This window comes from Microcebus murinus, chromosome 1, assembly GCF_040939455.1.
Source record: "Microcebus murinus isolate Inina chromosome 1, M.murinus_Inina_mat1.0, whole genome shotgun sequence".
Lineage (NCBI taxonomy): Eukaryota > Metazoa > Chordata > Mammalia > Primates > Cheirogaleidae > Microcebus > Microcebus murinus.
The window spans coordinates 147,088,969-147,106,035 of NC_134104.1; the positions used below are offsets into that span (position 1 = coordinate 147,088,969).

Genomic DNA, 17,067 nt, shown 5'->3' on the forward strand with positions numbered 1-17,067 from the left:
ACTCTGCAGTTTATAGCCCATGACAAAAACCATGGAACAGAAAGGTTACCACCTCAGGGAAAAATGGATGTCTCCTTTGACTAGGATTAAGTATTAACTCCTTCTTGTAAAACTGTTTTCTGATGATGATCTATTCTTCTGAGGAACTAGCTGGGTTTTTTCGGTTTTGGGGTTTTTTTTTGAGACAGAGTCTTGCTGTGTTGTCCCAGGTAGAGTACAGTGGTGTCATCGTAGCTCACTGCAACCTCACACTCCTGGGCGCAAGCAATTCTCCTGCCTCAGCTTCCCAAGTAGCTGGAACTACAGGCACACACCATGACACCCAGCTAATTTTTCTATTTTTAGTAGAGATGAGTCTTGCTCTGGCTCAGGCTGGTCTCGAACTCCTGAGCTCAAGCAATCCTCCTGCCTTGGCCTTTCAAACTGGTAGGGTTACAGGCGTGAGCCACCACACCTGGCCTGATATTTTAATTACTAGAAAATTAAAATTAAAAAAAAAAAGTTAATGAGAATCAGCTGTGATGGGAATTGATAAAACTGGGAAGACTCTAACTTATCTTCCAAGCAGTGATAATTTGCCACCGAACTGGCATCAATTCCACTTGTCTCAATTTCACAATGCTCTTCTTCCTGAGCCAAGAGTGATCCAGTGCTCCTGGGCTTTCTTAATCCACTGATGAAAGGGGAAGTAATCTCCCAAATGAGCTTTCTTTCCTAGGGTGGAATGGCAGCAGATGGATGCCTTAACACTGTGTCATGGGGAATATAATAATGCTCTGCTGACACTCCTCTGTGAGTCACCACACCAATGGTTTTTCAGTTCACCGACTGCCATGGTGACCATCATATCCCGTCATGATGACACAGGAATAGCAGAAAACTCAACCCTCTTCCTTTCCCCATTCCTCCTAAGCTCCTCTTCCTTCTGGCTGGATGAGGGAGGGCTCCTTTATATGGTGCCTCCAAGAGATTACTTATGCCACTTCTATGCCTTCACCAATCTCCTTTCCTCTGCTGATCTGACACAGAGCAATGGCAATTAAGTAGGAGGCTCTTATGATTAGCTGATCACTGGAGAGTGGAACAGGAACAGGTAGGGGTGGGAAGAACACATTGTTCTTTTACAGAAAGCTATTTTCCTGCTTGGCAGTCTGACAGGTAACAAGTGCATCCCAGTTTTGCGGTTGCCCTGGAAGTCTTCAGCCTGCAAAAGGGGTTGCTATGTACTGCACACATCTGGAAAATCGTCCCTGCCAGCAGGAAGGTGGGGAGGTTTACATTTGCACCTGAGCGAGACTTACGGATTTTGAGACTGTGTTGTCTGGGCACTCAGCCTTTTGTGTTCTGTGCCTTGCATAGGTTGCAAAATGAAACAGCAGCTAATGAAGTCCTTGCGAGCATCCAAAGCTACTTCAAGTCCCAGCCCTTTGATTTTAGGGGTGCTCAAATCATTTCTGGGCAAGAGGAAGGGGTATATGGATGGATTACAGCCAACTATTTAATGGGAAATTTCCTGGAGGTGTGTGGAAACAAATGCATGGTTTTTAACCTTACTATTTATCCCATCCCCTGTGAGTGGTAGACATCTGTCCTGTATCGTTCCTATTATGTAATGTGTTAGGGAAACACCTATGAGACAATAGATAAGAAAAGATGCGAATAGCTGGAGAAAAAAACATGGGTCATAAACAGGACCAAATGCATAGGGGAGAGGGAATATCATCACTTTACTAGCTTGTATGAAATTGGAAGGGGTGGGTTCTAAATTTAACACTGGGCTATGGGTATTTTGAAGGGCAGTTGGGGAATGACCCTTCCAAGAGGCTCCATAGCCGTGGAATTTATAGAGCCCGCAGTGGGCTTCCCTGAGTCCCCAGAGACAGAGGGAAGTCTTCCCTCTGTGTCCTCAGGCCTTCCTACAGTTCAGTCTCTGCACACACAACCCCCACATTCGTTAGGTGCAAAGTCAACTCCAGGAGACAACCACCATATTACAGAGGGCACAAACGAGGGCATCCAGACCACGTCCTGCCCAACACCTATTTTGTTCCCCCTAAAATGTATTTTAAAATTTTAAATTAATTACCCACAGTTAACACTTGGGAAATTTCACACAAAAATCCACATTTCTAGCTAATTCTGACCACCTTACCCAGAACTGTGGAACCAAAATTGGAGGGACTGGTCACAATGGGCTCACATTCCTGCATGCTAACAACCAGTGGGAACACAGTGTACCTTTGGGACTCACCAGTTTTGTCACAGTTCCTACCAGTCCCTATTCTAGACACCCAATCTTCCCTCATTTAGTACTCGTCTATGTTACCTGCCCAGCTCCCATAGCATTCGAATTCGCCACCCTGAAAGAAAAGGAGAGGATTGGCCCCCAATGCTTCCCCGTCACACTTCCTGGTAATAGGAGATGGGCCTTGGGTGGAGAACCCTGGGCAAATGGAGATGGTGCCTTTGGCCTTTTTTCTCACTTCCTTTCCCCACTGTGCAGAAGAACCTTTGGCATATGTGGGTGCACCCGCATGGCGTGGAAACCACAGGGGCCCTGGATTTAGGCGGTGCCTCCACTCAAATATCCTTCGTGGCAGAAGAGAAGGTGGATCTGAACACCAGTGACATCACACAGGTGTCCCTGTACGGCTACGCGTATGCGCTCTACACACACAGCTTCCAGTGCTACGGCCGGAACGAGGCCGAGAAGAGGTTTCTGGCAATGCTCCTACAGGTACCTCAGCTGGAGGCGGCAGGTGTTCCCACAAGGGTCTGAGCCGAGGGGAGGGAGCCCTGGAGTCTGTCCTTTCCACTCCAATTGTCCAAATGGAAGGTGGATGGAAATAATAGCATTTTCCAATTTACTCCTGGGGGTCCAAGTGTACTCGCTCGCTCTTACGCACTCTCTCTCTCTCTACATATATTTGTTTGACCACTTCCAGCAAACTTGAGTAAGAAGTCAGGGACTTTCCAGAGCTCCACATGTTTTGTAAATAATTCAGGACCTGAGATCCCTTCCCTTTATGAGCACAAACTGTTTTAAACCAGTTGCTAAATAAGCCTGAGAATTTCGAGACTCCCCTGGGTGCAGACAAAATACTTTTAGTGGTCACAAGAGAAATGCCTGCTGAAAAGGGAGAGGGTAGAGCCATTCCCAGGCCCAGCTTCCTTTTAGATGGGTCTATATTAGGCAAGCCACACGCCCTTTAGATAGTGGAACTTTACAGCAACCGAATTCCATCATGTTGGTCAGTAATTCATATGGTAAGTGCTCTGGGGCCCAGAAGGCTGCTTCCAGCACCAGCTGGAGAGCTGTTGCTAATGTAAACTCCACATTACACAGTGTGCATCAGTGAGGGACTAGCTGCTCCGGTGTTTAGGGTACATCCGTCTCCGCCATGGCTGGGCTGCTGAGATGGACGAGAGGGGCCTTGACTAGTGGGATATGAGGACAACCGGAAGGCACAGATCCTGGCTTCTGATGGGACCTGGGCTGGGGGACAAGGGCTGGGTCAGCCTGTGAACAGACTGGACACGGCATCAGTATGTTCACCCCCATTCCTGCAATCTACCTTGGTAACTGAGGACAGGGGCAGTGTTTCCCAGACACTAGCCTGCAGAAGAATGGAGCTGGCTCACGGAAGTGTCGTCCACAGCAGAACTCACGTCTTCAGACCCCTGCATTTACTCAGTGTTCATGCAGGGTGGGTTGTGGGAACTCACCCTCCCCTTCTGGCCACTCCTCAAAACTTCTCTCCGAGTCTCCCAGGAAAGGCAGGCACCTCGTCATACATGCACGAGACATTGATTATCAGGAGAGTCTGAGCACTGCCTAGGAAAGACAGACATGAGAACCCTGCAGACAGCCCTCGCTACTCTGGCATGATTCCTGCCAACTCTCACTCCTTGCCCCACTCGGCCAAATCCAACCCACAGGCAACCCCGTCAACCCTCCCCAGTGGGGGTCTCAGTAATCACCACTTATCCTCACTTGCTCATTGAAGTAGTTCAGCCAACACGCTCCCTTCTAGGAAAGAAACCCTGGAGAGTCCTCTTTTCTCCAACTCCTTTATTTCCACAATACTTAATGTCCCTTCTTCCAGCTCTGGCCCTGGCAGGGGTGGAAGGTGGAGGCTAAGGTGAAATCATTCTTTTCCCAGGGTGAGTGAGGGCCAGAGAGGCTAACCTCTTAAATTTGGCTGGCCCTGAGCAGTGCGTGTGTGTCTGCCTATCTGTCTGTCTATACGTGTGCTCCTACAACAGTTACTAAAGAGTGATGTCTATGTATCCAGTGGTCCTTAGTAGAGAAGTAAATACTCCATCTTTCTGAGGTCTCATGTAGGTTTGAGAATTCAGGACTCAGAGGAGTGAGCCCCCAGGCTGTCACAGTCACGGGGACTGTGAGGTCTCCAATTTGCCTGGTAACATCTAGATGCTCGATAGGGTGGCTCTTCCCTTGGAGACTTCTGACTCATCTAAGGAGAGGGATCCAGCTGTGATAGGGCTTACCTACAAATGCATGCCCAGACCTGCCTGACCAATGCTTTCATGGGTCAAATATGTGTTTCCAAACCCTGACTCAGGAAGGTTCACAAAAATTATTGCGTCACGAACACTGGCTGAGTAAACTCCACCAGTCTGGGTCGCATTTCCTGTAATATAAGGAACTACATAGTGTGGTGAGAATGACACCTAGAGATATAATCTGCAGATTATTTTCTTATTAATGAGTTTCCAGTCGCCTTATGGCTCAAGTCTCACTCTGACAGCATGTTAGACATTAGGGGCATGCATTCACTTTCTTTCTTTCCCTTTCATATATTTATTTATTTATTGAGACAGAATCTCACTCTGTTGCCCAGGCTAAGAGTGCTATGGTGTCAGCCTAGCTCATAGCAACCTCAAACTCCTGGGCTCAAGCAATCCTTCTGCCTCAGCCTCCCAAGTAGCTGGGCCTACAGGAATGCACCACCATGCCTGGCTAATTTTTTCTATATATATTTTTAGTTGTCCGGCTAATTTCTTTCTATTTTTTTTTAGTAGAAATGGGGTCTCGCTCTTGCTCAGGCTGGTTTCCAACTCCTGACCTTGAGCAATCCTCACGCCTTGGCCTCCCAGAGTGCTAGGATTACAGGCATGAGCCACTACGCCCGGCCTCAGGCATTTATTTTGAACTTCAAAATAATTTTAAATAGTAGCCCCCAAAAAGTTTTTCTGTTGAGATTGTGATTACAATTGCATGAATGTATACATTAATTTGGTAAAATTTGGCTTATTGATATTAAGAATTTCTATCCAGAACTATAAAATATCTTTCCATTTATTTAGTTCTTACCTTATATCCTTCAATAAAATTTGCAGATAACATCATTGGTCCTGTACTGTTGTTTCATTTGTTTTTATATTTATATTAGCACTTCTCTTTTTATTAATTTCTAAAAAATACATATACAAAGTATACAGCATTGTTCCTGACTTCATTCATGGGGCAAAGGAATTGCTACTACTTGTCTTTCTTGATCCATTGTTGTTAAATGTAGTTTCTTTTTGTATGTTTTTAACACTTTCTATCACTATTGAGAATAGTTTCTATCACTTTTTTCCAATTTTAGCTGATTTTACTCTAAGATCAGATTGTGCTGTAGTTTTCTAGTGCACCTTTACTCTCAGATTTACTTTTTCATAACAGTGCCCTCCCTGCAAACACTAAGATTGGTGAAGATTGTTGAATGTTGAGTACCTGAACTTGGCACACTGGCAAACTATATTTAAAGAATGCCTTAGGCCGGGCGTGGTGGCTCACACCTGTAATCCTAGCACTCTGGGAGGCCAAGGTGGGAGGATCACTCAAGGTCAGGAGTTTGAAAGCAGCCTGAGCAAGAGCGAGACCCTGTCTCTACTATAAATAGAAAGAAATTAATTGGCCAACTAATACATATAGAAAAAATTAGCCGGGCATGGTGGCCCATGCCTGTAGTCCCAGCTACCCGGGAGGCTGAGGCAGGAGGATTGCTTGAGTCCAGGAGTTTGAAGTTGCTTCGAGCTAGGCTGATGCCACGGCACTCATTCTAGCCAGGGCAACAAAGCGAGACTCTATCTCAAAAGAAAAAAAAAAAAAAGCCTTAACAAATAATTCAAACACAAAAGAGGAAAAAAGAGAACTGATATTTACAGAGCTTCATCTATGTGGTAAGCCAGAAATAATTTATACTATTCTTGATCATTGAAAAAGTATAAGTCAGATTTGGGGGTAGATACTAAATAAGCAGTTGATTGATTTGATTTTTTTTCTTCCAACCAATATTTCAGCCATTGGGTAACCCAGATATGATATGCTACAAATTAGATATAATAATTTTTTAAAATCATAGACTGTTTTTTCACACCATGGAGGCAGAAAGGGGACTGTTCACCTCCTCCCCAGTTATATGAAGATCTTTCTGGAAGACATTCATGTGAGTTGTATTGGATGAGTGTTGAATTTTTTATAGGATTCTGTGCAGAATCCTGTCACTGACCATTGTCAAATAATTTCATTATTTTTATGTATATCTCAATTTCCTCATCAGTAAAATGAAAGAGTTAGGCTAAATGTCTGAGTCAAAATTTTACTGTAGGGGAAACTGTATGCCTTAGTGGCTTTGAAATTGAACAGAGTTCAAATCCAATTCCTTAGAAAAGAGAGTTCATAAAATAGAACCAAATACATTTAGGACTTTAGCATAAGATAAAGAGAGTATTTTGCACCAGTAGATTAAAGATTGAATAGTCATCTGGAAAAAGTAAAGCCATGTCCCTACCTCAGTCTTTATATCAAACAAATTGTAAATGGATCAAAGATTTATATGTGACAAGGATATTTGTTTGCAATGGCAAAATGATTGGAAACTACCTCAATGTTCATTTAGAGGGTGTTCCTTAAGTAACTTATGGTTTATTTGTACAGTAGGATGTTATGCAATCACTAAAAAAAAAAGAAGCCACTCTACATGTACAATGAATGGAAAGATCGCAAAGATATATTTTTTTTTTTTTTTTTTTTTGAGACACAGTCTCGCTTTGTTGCCTAGGCTAGAGTGAGTGCCGTGGCGTTAGCCTAGCTCACAGCAACCTCAAACTCCTGGGCTCAAGCAATCCTTCTGCCTCAGCCTCCCAAGTAGCTGGGACTACAGGCATGCGCCACCATGCCTGGCTCATTTTTCTATATATATTAGTTGGCCAATTAATTTCTTTCTATTTATAGTAGAGACGGGGTCTCGCTCTTGCTCAGGCTGGTTTCGAACTCCTGACCTCGAGCAATCCGCCCGCCTCGGCCTCCCAGAGAGCTTCAAAGATATATTTTTACATAAGAAGAGCAAGGAACAGAACAGGATATATTAAGTGCTACAATTTATGGTTCTAAAAAAAGAAAAGAGGTGAGAGAAGGAAATATATTTGCATGTACATATAAGATCTCTGGAAGGACACACCAAAACTGATAATAGTAATTGTTTCCAGAGAGGGGTCTTGTGTGTGGAAGTGGGTAAGAGGGAGACTTCATTTTCATACGTTTATTTGTACCTTTTGGGTTATTTTACTACATGGATAGACAATATTCTATTTAAAGTGATGCAATAATCTTAAGATACCTGTTTTCTCACCAAAATGGAGTTTATAAAACCTGCTTCATAGGGCTATCAGAGGGCTGGATCACATAATGTGAGAGAGAGCCTAGTACTGTGCCTGATACAGGGTAACCATCTCTTACACACATACCCCTTTCCTGCCCTTACTTGAGTTATCCAGACAACCTAGGATCAGGTACACGCTGGTGCAGAGTGTTATTTTTTCAGTTCCTCTCTTAGCATTGGAAGGTCGTCATAGTGAGAATTTGCAAAAGGGGAATACTTGGTCTTCCACAAAAGAGTGGTTTCTAACACCTCACTCTTCTACCTACAGAACTCTACCACCAAAAGCCCTCTCACCAACCCTTGTTACCCCCGGAATTATAGCACCAACTTCACCATGGGCCACCTATTTGACAGCCTGTGTACAGTGAACCAGAGGCCAGCAAGTTACAACCCTGACCAGATCATCACTTTTGAAGGAACTGGAGACCCATCGCTCTGTAGGGAAAAGATGGCTTCCATATTTGACTTTAAAACTTGCCACGATCGAGAAACCTGTTCCTCTGATGGGATTTATCAGCCAAAGGTTAAAGGGAAATTTGTGGTAAGAGCAAAGCCCACTGGAAGATTCTTTTCTCCCCCCCACCCCCCATCAAATATTTATTTCTTGCCTTTCTGTTTCTCTTCTGCTGACCCGTTACCCACTTTCTTATTCCTCACCCCAAAACCTCCATAGTATACCCCAATCTGAGGACTGATTTCCTTCTGTACTATTTATTTACAGGCTTTTGCAGGATTCTACTACACAGCCAGTGCTTTAAATCTTTCAGGTAGCTTTTCCCTTGATACCTTCAACTCAAGCACCTGGAGTTTCTGCTCACAGGATTGGAGTCAGGTCAGTATTTAAAGAGAAATGATCAGTGTCAGTACAAAAAAGTATAGCAGAATCTACTCCATGTGTGTGCATGTGTGTGTATATTCTGAACTTGGCCTTCGTGCTCCTTCTAGCACATCCATGAAATGGGGTCATAAGGACATCTATGTCACGCATGCAGTGTGCATCAGTGTTATAGACACACGCACAATGCTTGGAACAGTGTTCGGCACACAACAAGCACTCAGTGAATTTAGAGGTGATTATTCCGTGATATTGTATAGGGATATTTTAATTATTATATTACATAATTGTATTGTTTGGCCATTTTATTATGAAATTCTGAGTGATAAGATTCTTTAAAATATGACCGCTGATCTAAGGTGCTCATTTAAAAACATAGCTGCCTTCCCTGCCTCTCAGATGTTTTAAATCCCCTTTTCAGCTTCCTCTCCTGCTCCCCAAATTTGATGAGGTGTACGCCCGCTCCTACTGTTTCTCCGCCAACTATATCTACCACCTGTTTGTGAATGTATACAAATTCACAGAGGATACCTGGTCCCAGATACATTTTAAAAAAGAAGTAAGTCAAAGCACAAATCTTTTTCTCCTTTTCCTCCCAAAAGAGAGGTTTGTATGTATGTATGCATGTGCCAGAAAGGTAGAAAGTAAAAAGGTATTGGTGATTTAAACTTGATGGGTAGGGCCAGGTGCAGTGGCTCACGCCTGTAATCCTAGCACTCTGGGAGGCCAAGGTGGGCGGATTGCTCGAGGCAGGAGTTCGAAACCAGCCTGAGCAAGAGCAAGACCCCTGTCTCTACTAAAAATAGAAAGCAATGAATTGGCCAACTAAAAATATATAGAAAAAATTAGCCAGGCATGGTGGCGCATGCCTGTAGTCCCAGCTACTTGGGAGGCTGAGGCAGAAGGATTGCTTGAGCCCAGGAGTTCGAGGTTGCTGTGAGGTAGGCTGACACCACGGCACTGTAGCCCGGGCAACGGAGTGAGACTCTGTCTCACAGAAAAAAAAACAAAAAACAACAACAAAACTTGATGGGCAGAAGCTGATCACATTGAGTCCTTCCCAAGAGAAGTGCCCCTGGGGAATTTAGAGAGGTTGCTCACAGGAGACCATTCCAGGTGAGAAAAGGACTGGAAGCCCAGGGCCAGTGATCAGGGAGGTCCTCAAGGGCAGGGACTTGTCTTACTAACTTCATATTCCCAACATTCAACACAAGAGCCAGAACTTAGTAGGTGCTTGGTAAATGTCTGTTGAGTTCATAGATAAATATGTTAAGGGTCTGAGACTTTTCATGCTGAATAAAAGCTTGAAATATTAATATAACTTAACTTTGTCAAGAGGATAGTACCTAATTATTCTTCATTTTACAGAGATGTCAGAGTAAGATGCAGGCTTTAGAGCATAAGAGATTTACATTAGCGTTAAACAAAAATTTTGTCTTTGAATGAGCCTGAGGTCACTGTATTTACTGACAAAGACTTGGGAAATGGGGATGATCTTATTAGCTCAGTGTTTTATAAATCCATAAAATATATAGATGTATTATATCACTTATAGATATAAATGATTATCAAGTAACCAGAATGGTCAGAAGTTGGAATCACAGCTGTCACCAGGTGACAGTGAAGGGACCTTCAGACCTTGTTTTCAGGCAGGACTCAGCCTTGCAAATATGTTCAGCCAGCGCTGCATTCCCCAGATTCTGGGAAGATTTTCTCATTTCAGGAATAGCAGATGTGAAGCCTGAAGGATGTCTGGAGTCAGCCTGTTCAATACTAGCTTTGGCAATAATTAGATTAAACCAATCAATATCCTGCCTTAGGCCTCCGACTGTCTATTTTTACTAAATAAAATTGAGTCATCTATAAAAAATAAGGATGTCTGGAGACATAAGGACTATTGGTGGCATGTAGTCTCTAAGCTTAGCTTCTAATGAATCTAATTACCAGTAAAATGCAGAATAAGAAGGGAGAATGACTTCCCATTGAATACGGATTTGGAGTGATAGAACCTCCTAGGTTTAAAGTTTCTTTCCTTTAATCATAAAGAATTTTACATCCAGTCGAATTAGTAATTATACGTAAGGGTGTAAAAAGACTTCAGAAGATTTGCCACATAAAACTTATATTGAAAATATTTTTAGAGGAAGCAGTCAAATAAGAAGACTATTAAATCCAGAAGACAATTAAATCCAGGAGATATTACAAAAATACGGGAAGTAAGAATAAATGATGTTGTGGCTTAAAGCTTATATTAAAAAAGAAAACTAACACTAAATAAAAGAGAAAAATCCATCCATATAGCCCAAGTATAGAAAATACCCAACATGAAAGCGGTATGGTAGGGGGGTCATAAGATACAGGGACATAAATAAGCGCAAACTAAAAATGTCAACGTGGACATACAGCTATCATTTTTAAGGCAAGAAAGGGAAAAAATATATTGAAAAATAGCACTAATTAAAAATTTAGGCCTGGCGTGGTGGCTCATGCCTGTAATCCTAGCATTCTGGGAGGCCAAAGTGGGAGGATCGCTCAGGATCAGAAGTTCAAAACCAGCCTGAGCAAGATTGAGACTCCATCTCTACTAAAAATAGAAAGAAATTAATTGGCCAACTAAAAATATATAGAAAAAAATTAGCCGGGCATGGCGGCACATGCCTGTAGTCTCAGCTACTTGGGAGACTCAGGCAGAAGGATTGCTTGAGCCCAGGAGTTTGAGGTTGCTGTGAGCTAGACTGATGCTACAGCACTCTAGCCCAGGCAACAGAGTGAAACTCTATTTAAAAAAAAAAAATTTTAAAGTAACATGTTAGAAAGAAGTTCAAATATACCAATAATCACAATAATCATAAATGGACTAGACCTACCAATTAAAAGACAGACATTGCCAGATTGGATTTTTAAAAACCAAGTAGCTTCCACTCATAAGAGAAACACTTGTACTTCAAGCATAAGGATGTGGAAGATAGAAAGTTTAAAAAAATATATTTAAATTATCAGTCAACCACCACCTAAAAGAAAGATGATGTAATTATTTGATATCTGACAAAATAGCCTTTCAGACAAAGAACCTCATTTGAGATAGACATGGTTACAACATAATGATAAAAAGTTCAACTCACTACAAAGATTGCAAATTCAGAACATTTATATGCCTAATAAACCAGCCTAAAAACATGTAAAGCAAAAATGGGTGGAACTAACAAGAAATCGACAAAGTCTGCTTCCCATTTGGACTGATTCCCTGTTCTGAGAAACTGGTCCTGGGTTTAGTAAACCACTCATTACCCTCTTTCTCTAGCCACAAACACTGGACAACAGGGAGATAGCCCTGGAAAACAGGGATACTTTCATTGTCATTAACTGTGCCTTCCTCATGCCTGGCTGTGGCAAGCTTGTGAGGATTCATTCTTTTTGACTGTCTTCTCTCCGTTGCTGGAGGCGAGACCCCCAAGCCTTTGTGGCCACAGGGTGTGCTGTCTGAACTTGGACAAGTCCTTTCACCTCCTTGGGCCACAGTTTCCTGCAGGAGCTTTGTGAGGTTGATGGTGGTGTGCTGAGTATGTAATTGCAGGCCGGAGGCTTGCTCTGAGAACTGAGCCGTCTTCTCCTCTACTCCACAGGTGGGGAACAGCAGCATAGGCTGGTCTCTGGGATACATGCTCAACCTGACCAACCAGATCCCAGCTGAAAGCCCCCTGATCCGCCTGCCCATACAGCCGCCTGTCTTTGTAGGCATCCTCGCCCTCTTCACCGCAGCAGCCTTGCTGTGTCTGGTATTTCTTGCATACCTGTGTTTGGTGTCCAGGAAAAAGAGGCACTCTGAGCATGCCTTCGACCATGGGGTAGATTCTGATTGAGCCTTCAAAGCAGCTCCCGGAGCCCAAGGGCTACTCAGAACCAGCCTGAGTGGCACCAGGCAATGCAAGTAAAGTGGCTGCCTTTAGGAAATACAGCTAAAAATCAAACACCTAGAACATGTGCCTCTTGGATAATGATTTCTGCCAAAGCACCTGTTGGGGAATCCCCCAGCTGCTCTGTGCACATTGCTCTTCCAGAGACCCCCCCACCCCCGACCCACTTGCTGATCTATTGAGGAACAGAGAAGAGACAGGCCATCAAGGTCAGGCCCTTTATTTCAAGTCCCCCAGAGAAAGAGTAAGTTGAGAATATACAGTTTAATGTTGAATAATTGACGTCAGAGCTGGTTTCCATCTTCCTCCCTCAGTATCGCTCCCAGCAAGACACCCAGTAAGCATTTGGTCCAGGCAAATATCGCATTTCATGGCTTCCTCCCATTGGGCCTTAATTAAGACTTTCTTCTAGCAAGCCCATAAGCACTGAGTGCCCTCAGACTGGTAGAAGATGGTAGCTGGGGGAAAAGGATCCTTTCCCCAAGGACGGTGGCCAGGCTTCTGTCATGCAGGTAGGACCTGAAGCACACAGACACACACAAGGTCTCCAAGAAAACTGCAGGCCATTCTAAAAGTAGAATCCCCACTCAGGGCTCTGGTCACTAGATTGGAGCCTGTGTGTGTGTCATCATCCTCACCTCACCATTATATCTGTGTGCCCTGCTACAAAACACGTTTACACCTAGCGAAGTTATTGCATTCCAGATCTGATTGCCTTTGCTAGACTTTTGCTTAGCAAAGGGCTGCCTTCCATTGTTCTCATGGTGTATATATTTTTCCCACCATTCCCACAGGTAAACTTGGTACTGTCATAAGACATCCTATTCTATGATTTGCTCACCTATTACTTTCCTAGAGCATAGAGCTCTCTGCATAGTAGCCATAGTTCTTGACTTTGGGGATAGAAAAGGAAGCTGCAGGATTACCTTCAAAGTGGGACGAGAAAGAACCCCAGCAAATCCAATGGCTACAAACTAAAACTCAACATGATTTCAGATAGCTGTTTGTTAGCTGAATATGGAATAAAGAACTCATATTTTATTTTGACTTGCAGTGTGTGTGTTTGTTAACTTGCATATGGTACTCTTTCTCCTAAGAACCCAACATAGCATTTATCAGAGGAATTCGTTTTAATTAACAGAATTTTCTTTAAAACTTTCCCAGCAAATAAAGAACACTATCCATTAATATTATCTTTATTCCAGAGAGTTCAAACTTCCTTTGCTTTGATAAACCTTTGGGTACTTAAGATAACTGACTCAAACATTTCTGTACCTTGTTTGATAACCTGCCACTCAGATCTCGAGCCTCACCTAAAATGGCTGCTCCCATCCCAAACTGCACCTTTGCCCACACCGTCCTCCCTTTCCGGACTGTGGATCATCCTTCCACCCACCCAAATAATGCATATTTCTCAAGGTCCATTTCTAGCTCTATGTCTTCCACAAAGCTTTCCTTGCACATACACACTAGGATCTAGCGCCTGGATCACTTTTTCAAAGCTGGTCACATAAATTCATAGATTGTTATTCATCTTTGAGTGTGTATATATATGGCTTATTTCTAAAGTAGACAGTAGTCTACTTAAGGGCAAAGCCTGTCATACATCACTCATTCATTCAACAAACATCTAAGAAACAACTATTATGGGCTTAACACCTTTCCAGGTATGATTTTGGATTTGGGTAAGTGCTATGAATGTAGTATTTACTCATATTTGTTGATTGAGGTTGTTTCCATAAATGACTGAGAAATGGGCAATAAACTATAGAGGTAGATAAAAATAACATCCAAATCACCAAGAGTTTGCAAGAAAAAAAACATGTCTGTGCAGGAAAGAGGGCCAAGCCTTTATGAAGGCAAGTCCTAGTCAACATTGCTGATACATTTAGGAAATTGGAATAAGTTGATGAAGTATTTTAGGTTTTATGACACAAATCAAAATATTAACCAGGTGGATCATCATGAAACCTGCAGTCCGAGTAATATATCTAGTTACCATGGTGAGAGGACTTTCTAAGATGGTCCCCAGCACCTTCACCCTCTGGTGTTACTCCTGAGATTGATTACGTGATTACATTAGCACATGGCAAAAGGGATTTACAAAAGTCATTATTAATTAGTTTTCCTTAAAATGGATAGCTTATCTAGGTAGGCCTAGGCTCATCACCTGAGCTCTTTAAAGGCAAAGAATTTTCTCCAGGCCAGGAAGTCAGAGAGATCCAAAGCTTGGGAAGAATTGGACATGCCGTTGCCAGCTTGAAGATGGAAAGACGCCACGTGCAAAGGGCCTGCAGGCAGCCTCTAGAAAGTGAGAGCAATTCCTGGCTGGCAGTCAGCAAGAAAACAGGAATCTCTCAGTCTTTGAAATTGCAAGGAACTGGATTCTGCCAACAACCTGAATGAACTTGGATGCAAATTTTCCCCCAGAGCCTTCAGATACGGGTCCAGCCCAGTTGATATCTTGATTTCAGCCTTCTGAGATCCCAAGCAGAGAACCCAGTTGAGCCCACCCTGACTTCTGACCTACAGAACTGTGGCACTGCCAGGTAAAGGACATTGTTTTAAGCCAATAAGTTTGTGGCAATTTGTTACATAGTCACAGAAAACTAATACAACTATGGAATCCCAAGCCCCAAAGCTCCAGCCAGAGCAAGTGCTTACATTTGAAATATGTGGTAAAGATAAAGTGATGAGGTCTCACAAATCATGTCTCTTACTTACAACAACCATGTAAGAAAGGCATAGGCTTGGAGGTGAAAGAACATGCCAGTACCACTCAGCTAATGGGTGTTTTTGGAGATGGAGGTCGGGGGTCGAGATTCTGGCCTAGTTGAGTCTAAAACTCTTTGCATCATGTTTCCTTTCACATAGAAGGGCAGCAGCATGTAGTAGTTAGGAGTTTGGCTTTAGAATTTTGTACTCCAACATACCCATTCACATGTGGACACCTGATTTATAACAGAGCTGTCACATCAAAGCAGTGAGAAAACATGTGGGACAATAGGATATATTTATGGAGACAAATTAAATTTGATCCCTTCCTCACACCATTTGCAAAAACCATTTCCTGGTAGATTAAAAACCTAAATGTGAAAGATAAACCTATAAAGGTTTTAGAAAAGAATGTTGAAGAACATTTTTAGGATTTTGGGTAAAGGGAAGGGTTTCTTAAACACTAAAGGCATTAACCATAAGAGAATACTTGATACATTTGGATCACATTAAGATTAAGAACTTCTGTTATCAAAAAACACCATTAAAAGAGTAAAAAGACAAGCCACAGAGTGGAAGAAGATATTTGCAACATATATAGCTGATAAAGAACTAGTTTCCAAATTATATGAACTTTCACACAATAGTGAGAGAAAAGCAGATGATCCAATTTTTTTTAAATAAGCAAAAGTCTTGAAAAGACACTTTACTAAAGGAAAGCTCTAAATGTCTAACAAACATATGAAAAGGTGCTCAATCTCATTAATAGATTGAGGTAATGCAAATTAAAACTACAATAAAATAACAGTGTATGGCTATAGTTTGGCAAAAATTAAAAGTTCTGACAATAACAAGTGTTAGTGAGGCTGCAGAACAACTGAAACTCTCATACACTGCTGGTAGGAATGAAAATTAATGCAACCACTCTGGAAAACTGTGGTATTGTCTAATAAAATTGAAAATATACATACCAAATGACCCAGAAATTCCAGTACAAGGTATTTAACTAAGGTATACCAGGATACACATCCAAGAATGTTTTTAGCAACAATCAAGATGCCCATCCCATGAAACAGGTGAATAAACAGTGATATATCTGTACTAGAAAATACCATACATCAATGAAAACAAAATAACTACAAATATATGCTCAGTATAAATGGATCTTACAAACATCATGTTGAGGGTGAAAAGCAAGTCACAAAAAATACGTGGCATAATTCCACTGATATGAAGTTCAAAAACAGGCAAAACTAAACATAGAAGGTAAACTCTAAAGAAAAGCAAGGAAATTATTACTCTTATATTTAGGGGAAGACGGAGGTTGTGTTTGGAAAGGGAGAAATCGGAGTCTTAACCTGCTTGGACTGCCATAACAAAATACCATAAACTGTGTGGTTTAAAAAACAGAACATTAATTTTCTCACTGTTCTGGAGGCCAAGAAGTCCAAGATCAAGGCACCAGCCAGTTCGGTTCCTGGTGAGGGCCTTCTTCCTGGCTTTGCAGAGGGCCGGCTTCTCATTGTATCCTCACATGGCCTTTTCTCTGAGCTCTCAGGGAAAGAGAGAGACAGGAAGAGATAGAGAGAGGGAGCTCTCTGGTACCTCTTTTAGCAAGGGCATGAACCTCATCACAAAGTCCCCACCATCATTACCTCATTTAACCCTAATCATCTCCCCAAGGCTCTACTTCCAAATATCACACTGGGGGTTAGGACTTTTTTTTTTTTCTGGTCAAGTGGAGCAGTGGGAGTGGAGAGGGGGTTAGGGCTTTGACATGTGAATTTCAAGGGACACAAACACTCCTTCTATAACAGCAATGGCCATGTTCTATAACTAGGTAAGTGGTTACAGCTGTTCCCTTCTTCAACCTTTAACACATTTTCTGTATGTCCTATATGACACTTTAAAAACAAACTTACAGATCTGG

General features: G+C 42.3%; 2 protein-coding genes across 3 annotated transcripts in view; both read left to right on the forward strand.

Annotated features, from left to right (window-relative positions):
• ENTPD3 (ectonucleoside triphosphate diphosphohydrolase 3) overlaps positions 1–13,463 on the forward strand; it is a 39,031-nt gene extending 25,568 nt beyond the window's left edge. The window contains exons 6-11 of the mRNA XM_076006553.1: positions 1,360–1,519; positions 2,504–2,731; positions 7,936–8,214; positions 8,395–8,505; positions 8,930–9,067; positions 12,132–13,463. Of these exons, the coding sequence (XP_075862668.1) occupies positions 1,360–1,519; positions 2,504–2,731; positions 7,936–8,214; positions 8,395–8,505; positions 8,930–9,067; positions 12,132–12,368 (1,153 nt within the window). The 3' untranslated portion in view covers positions 12,369–13,463. The remainder of the gene's footprint in view (positions 1–1,359; positions 1,520–2,503; positions 2,732–7,935; positions 8,215–8,394; positions 8,506–8,929; positions 9,068–12,131) is intronic.
• RPL14 (ribosomal protein L14) overlaps positions 1–17,067 on the forward strand; it is a 301,323-nt gene that overhangs the window by 262,379 nt on the left and 21,877 nt on the right. The window lies entirely within an intron of this gene.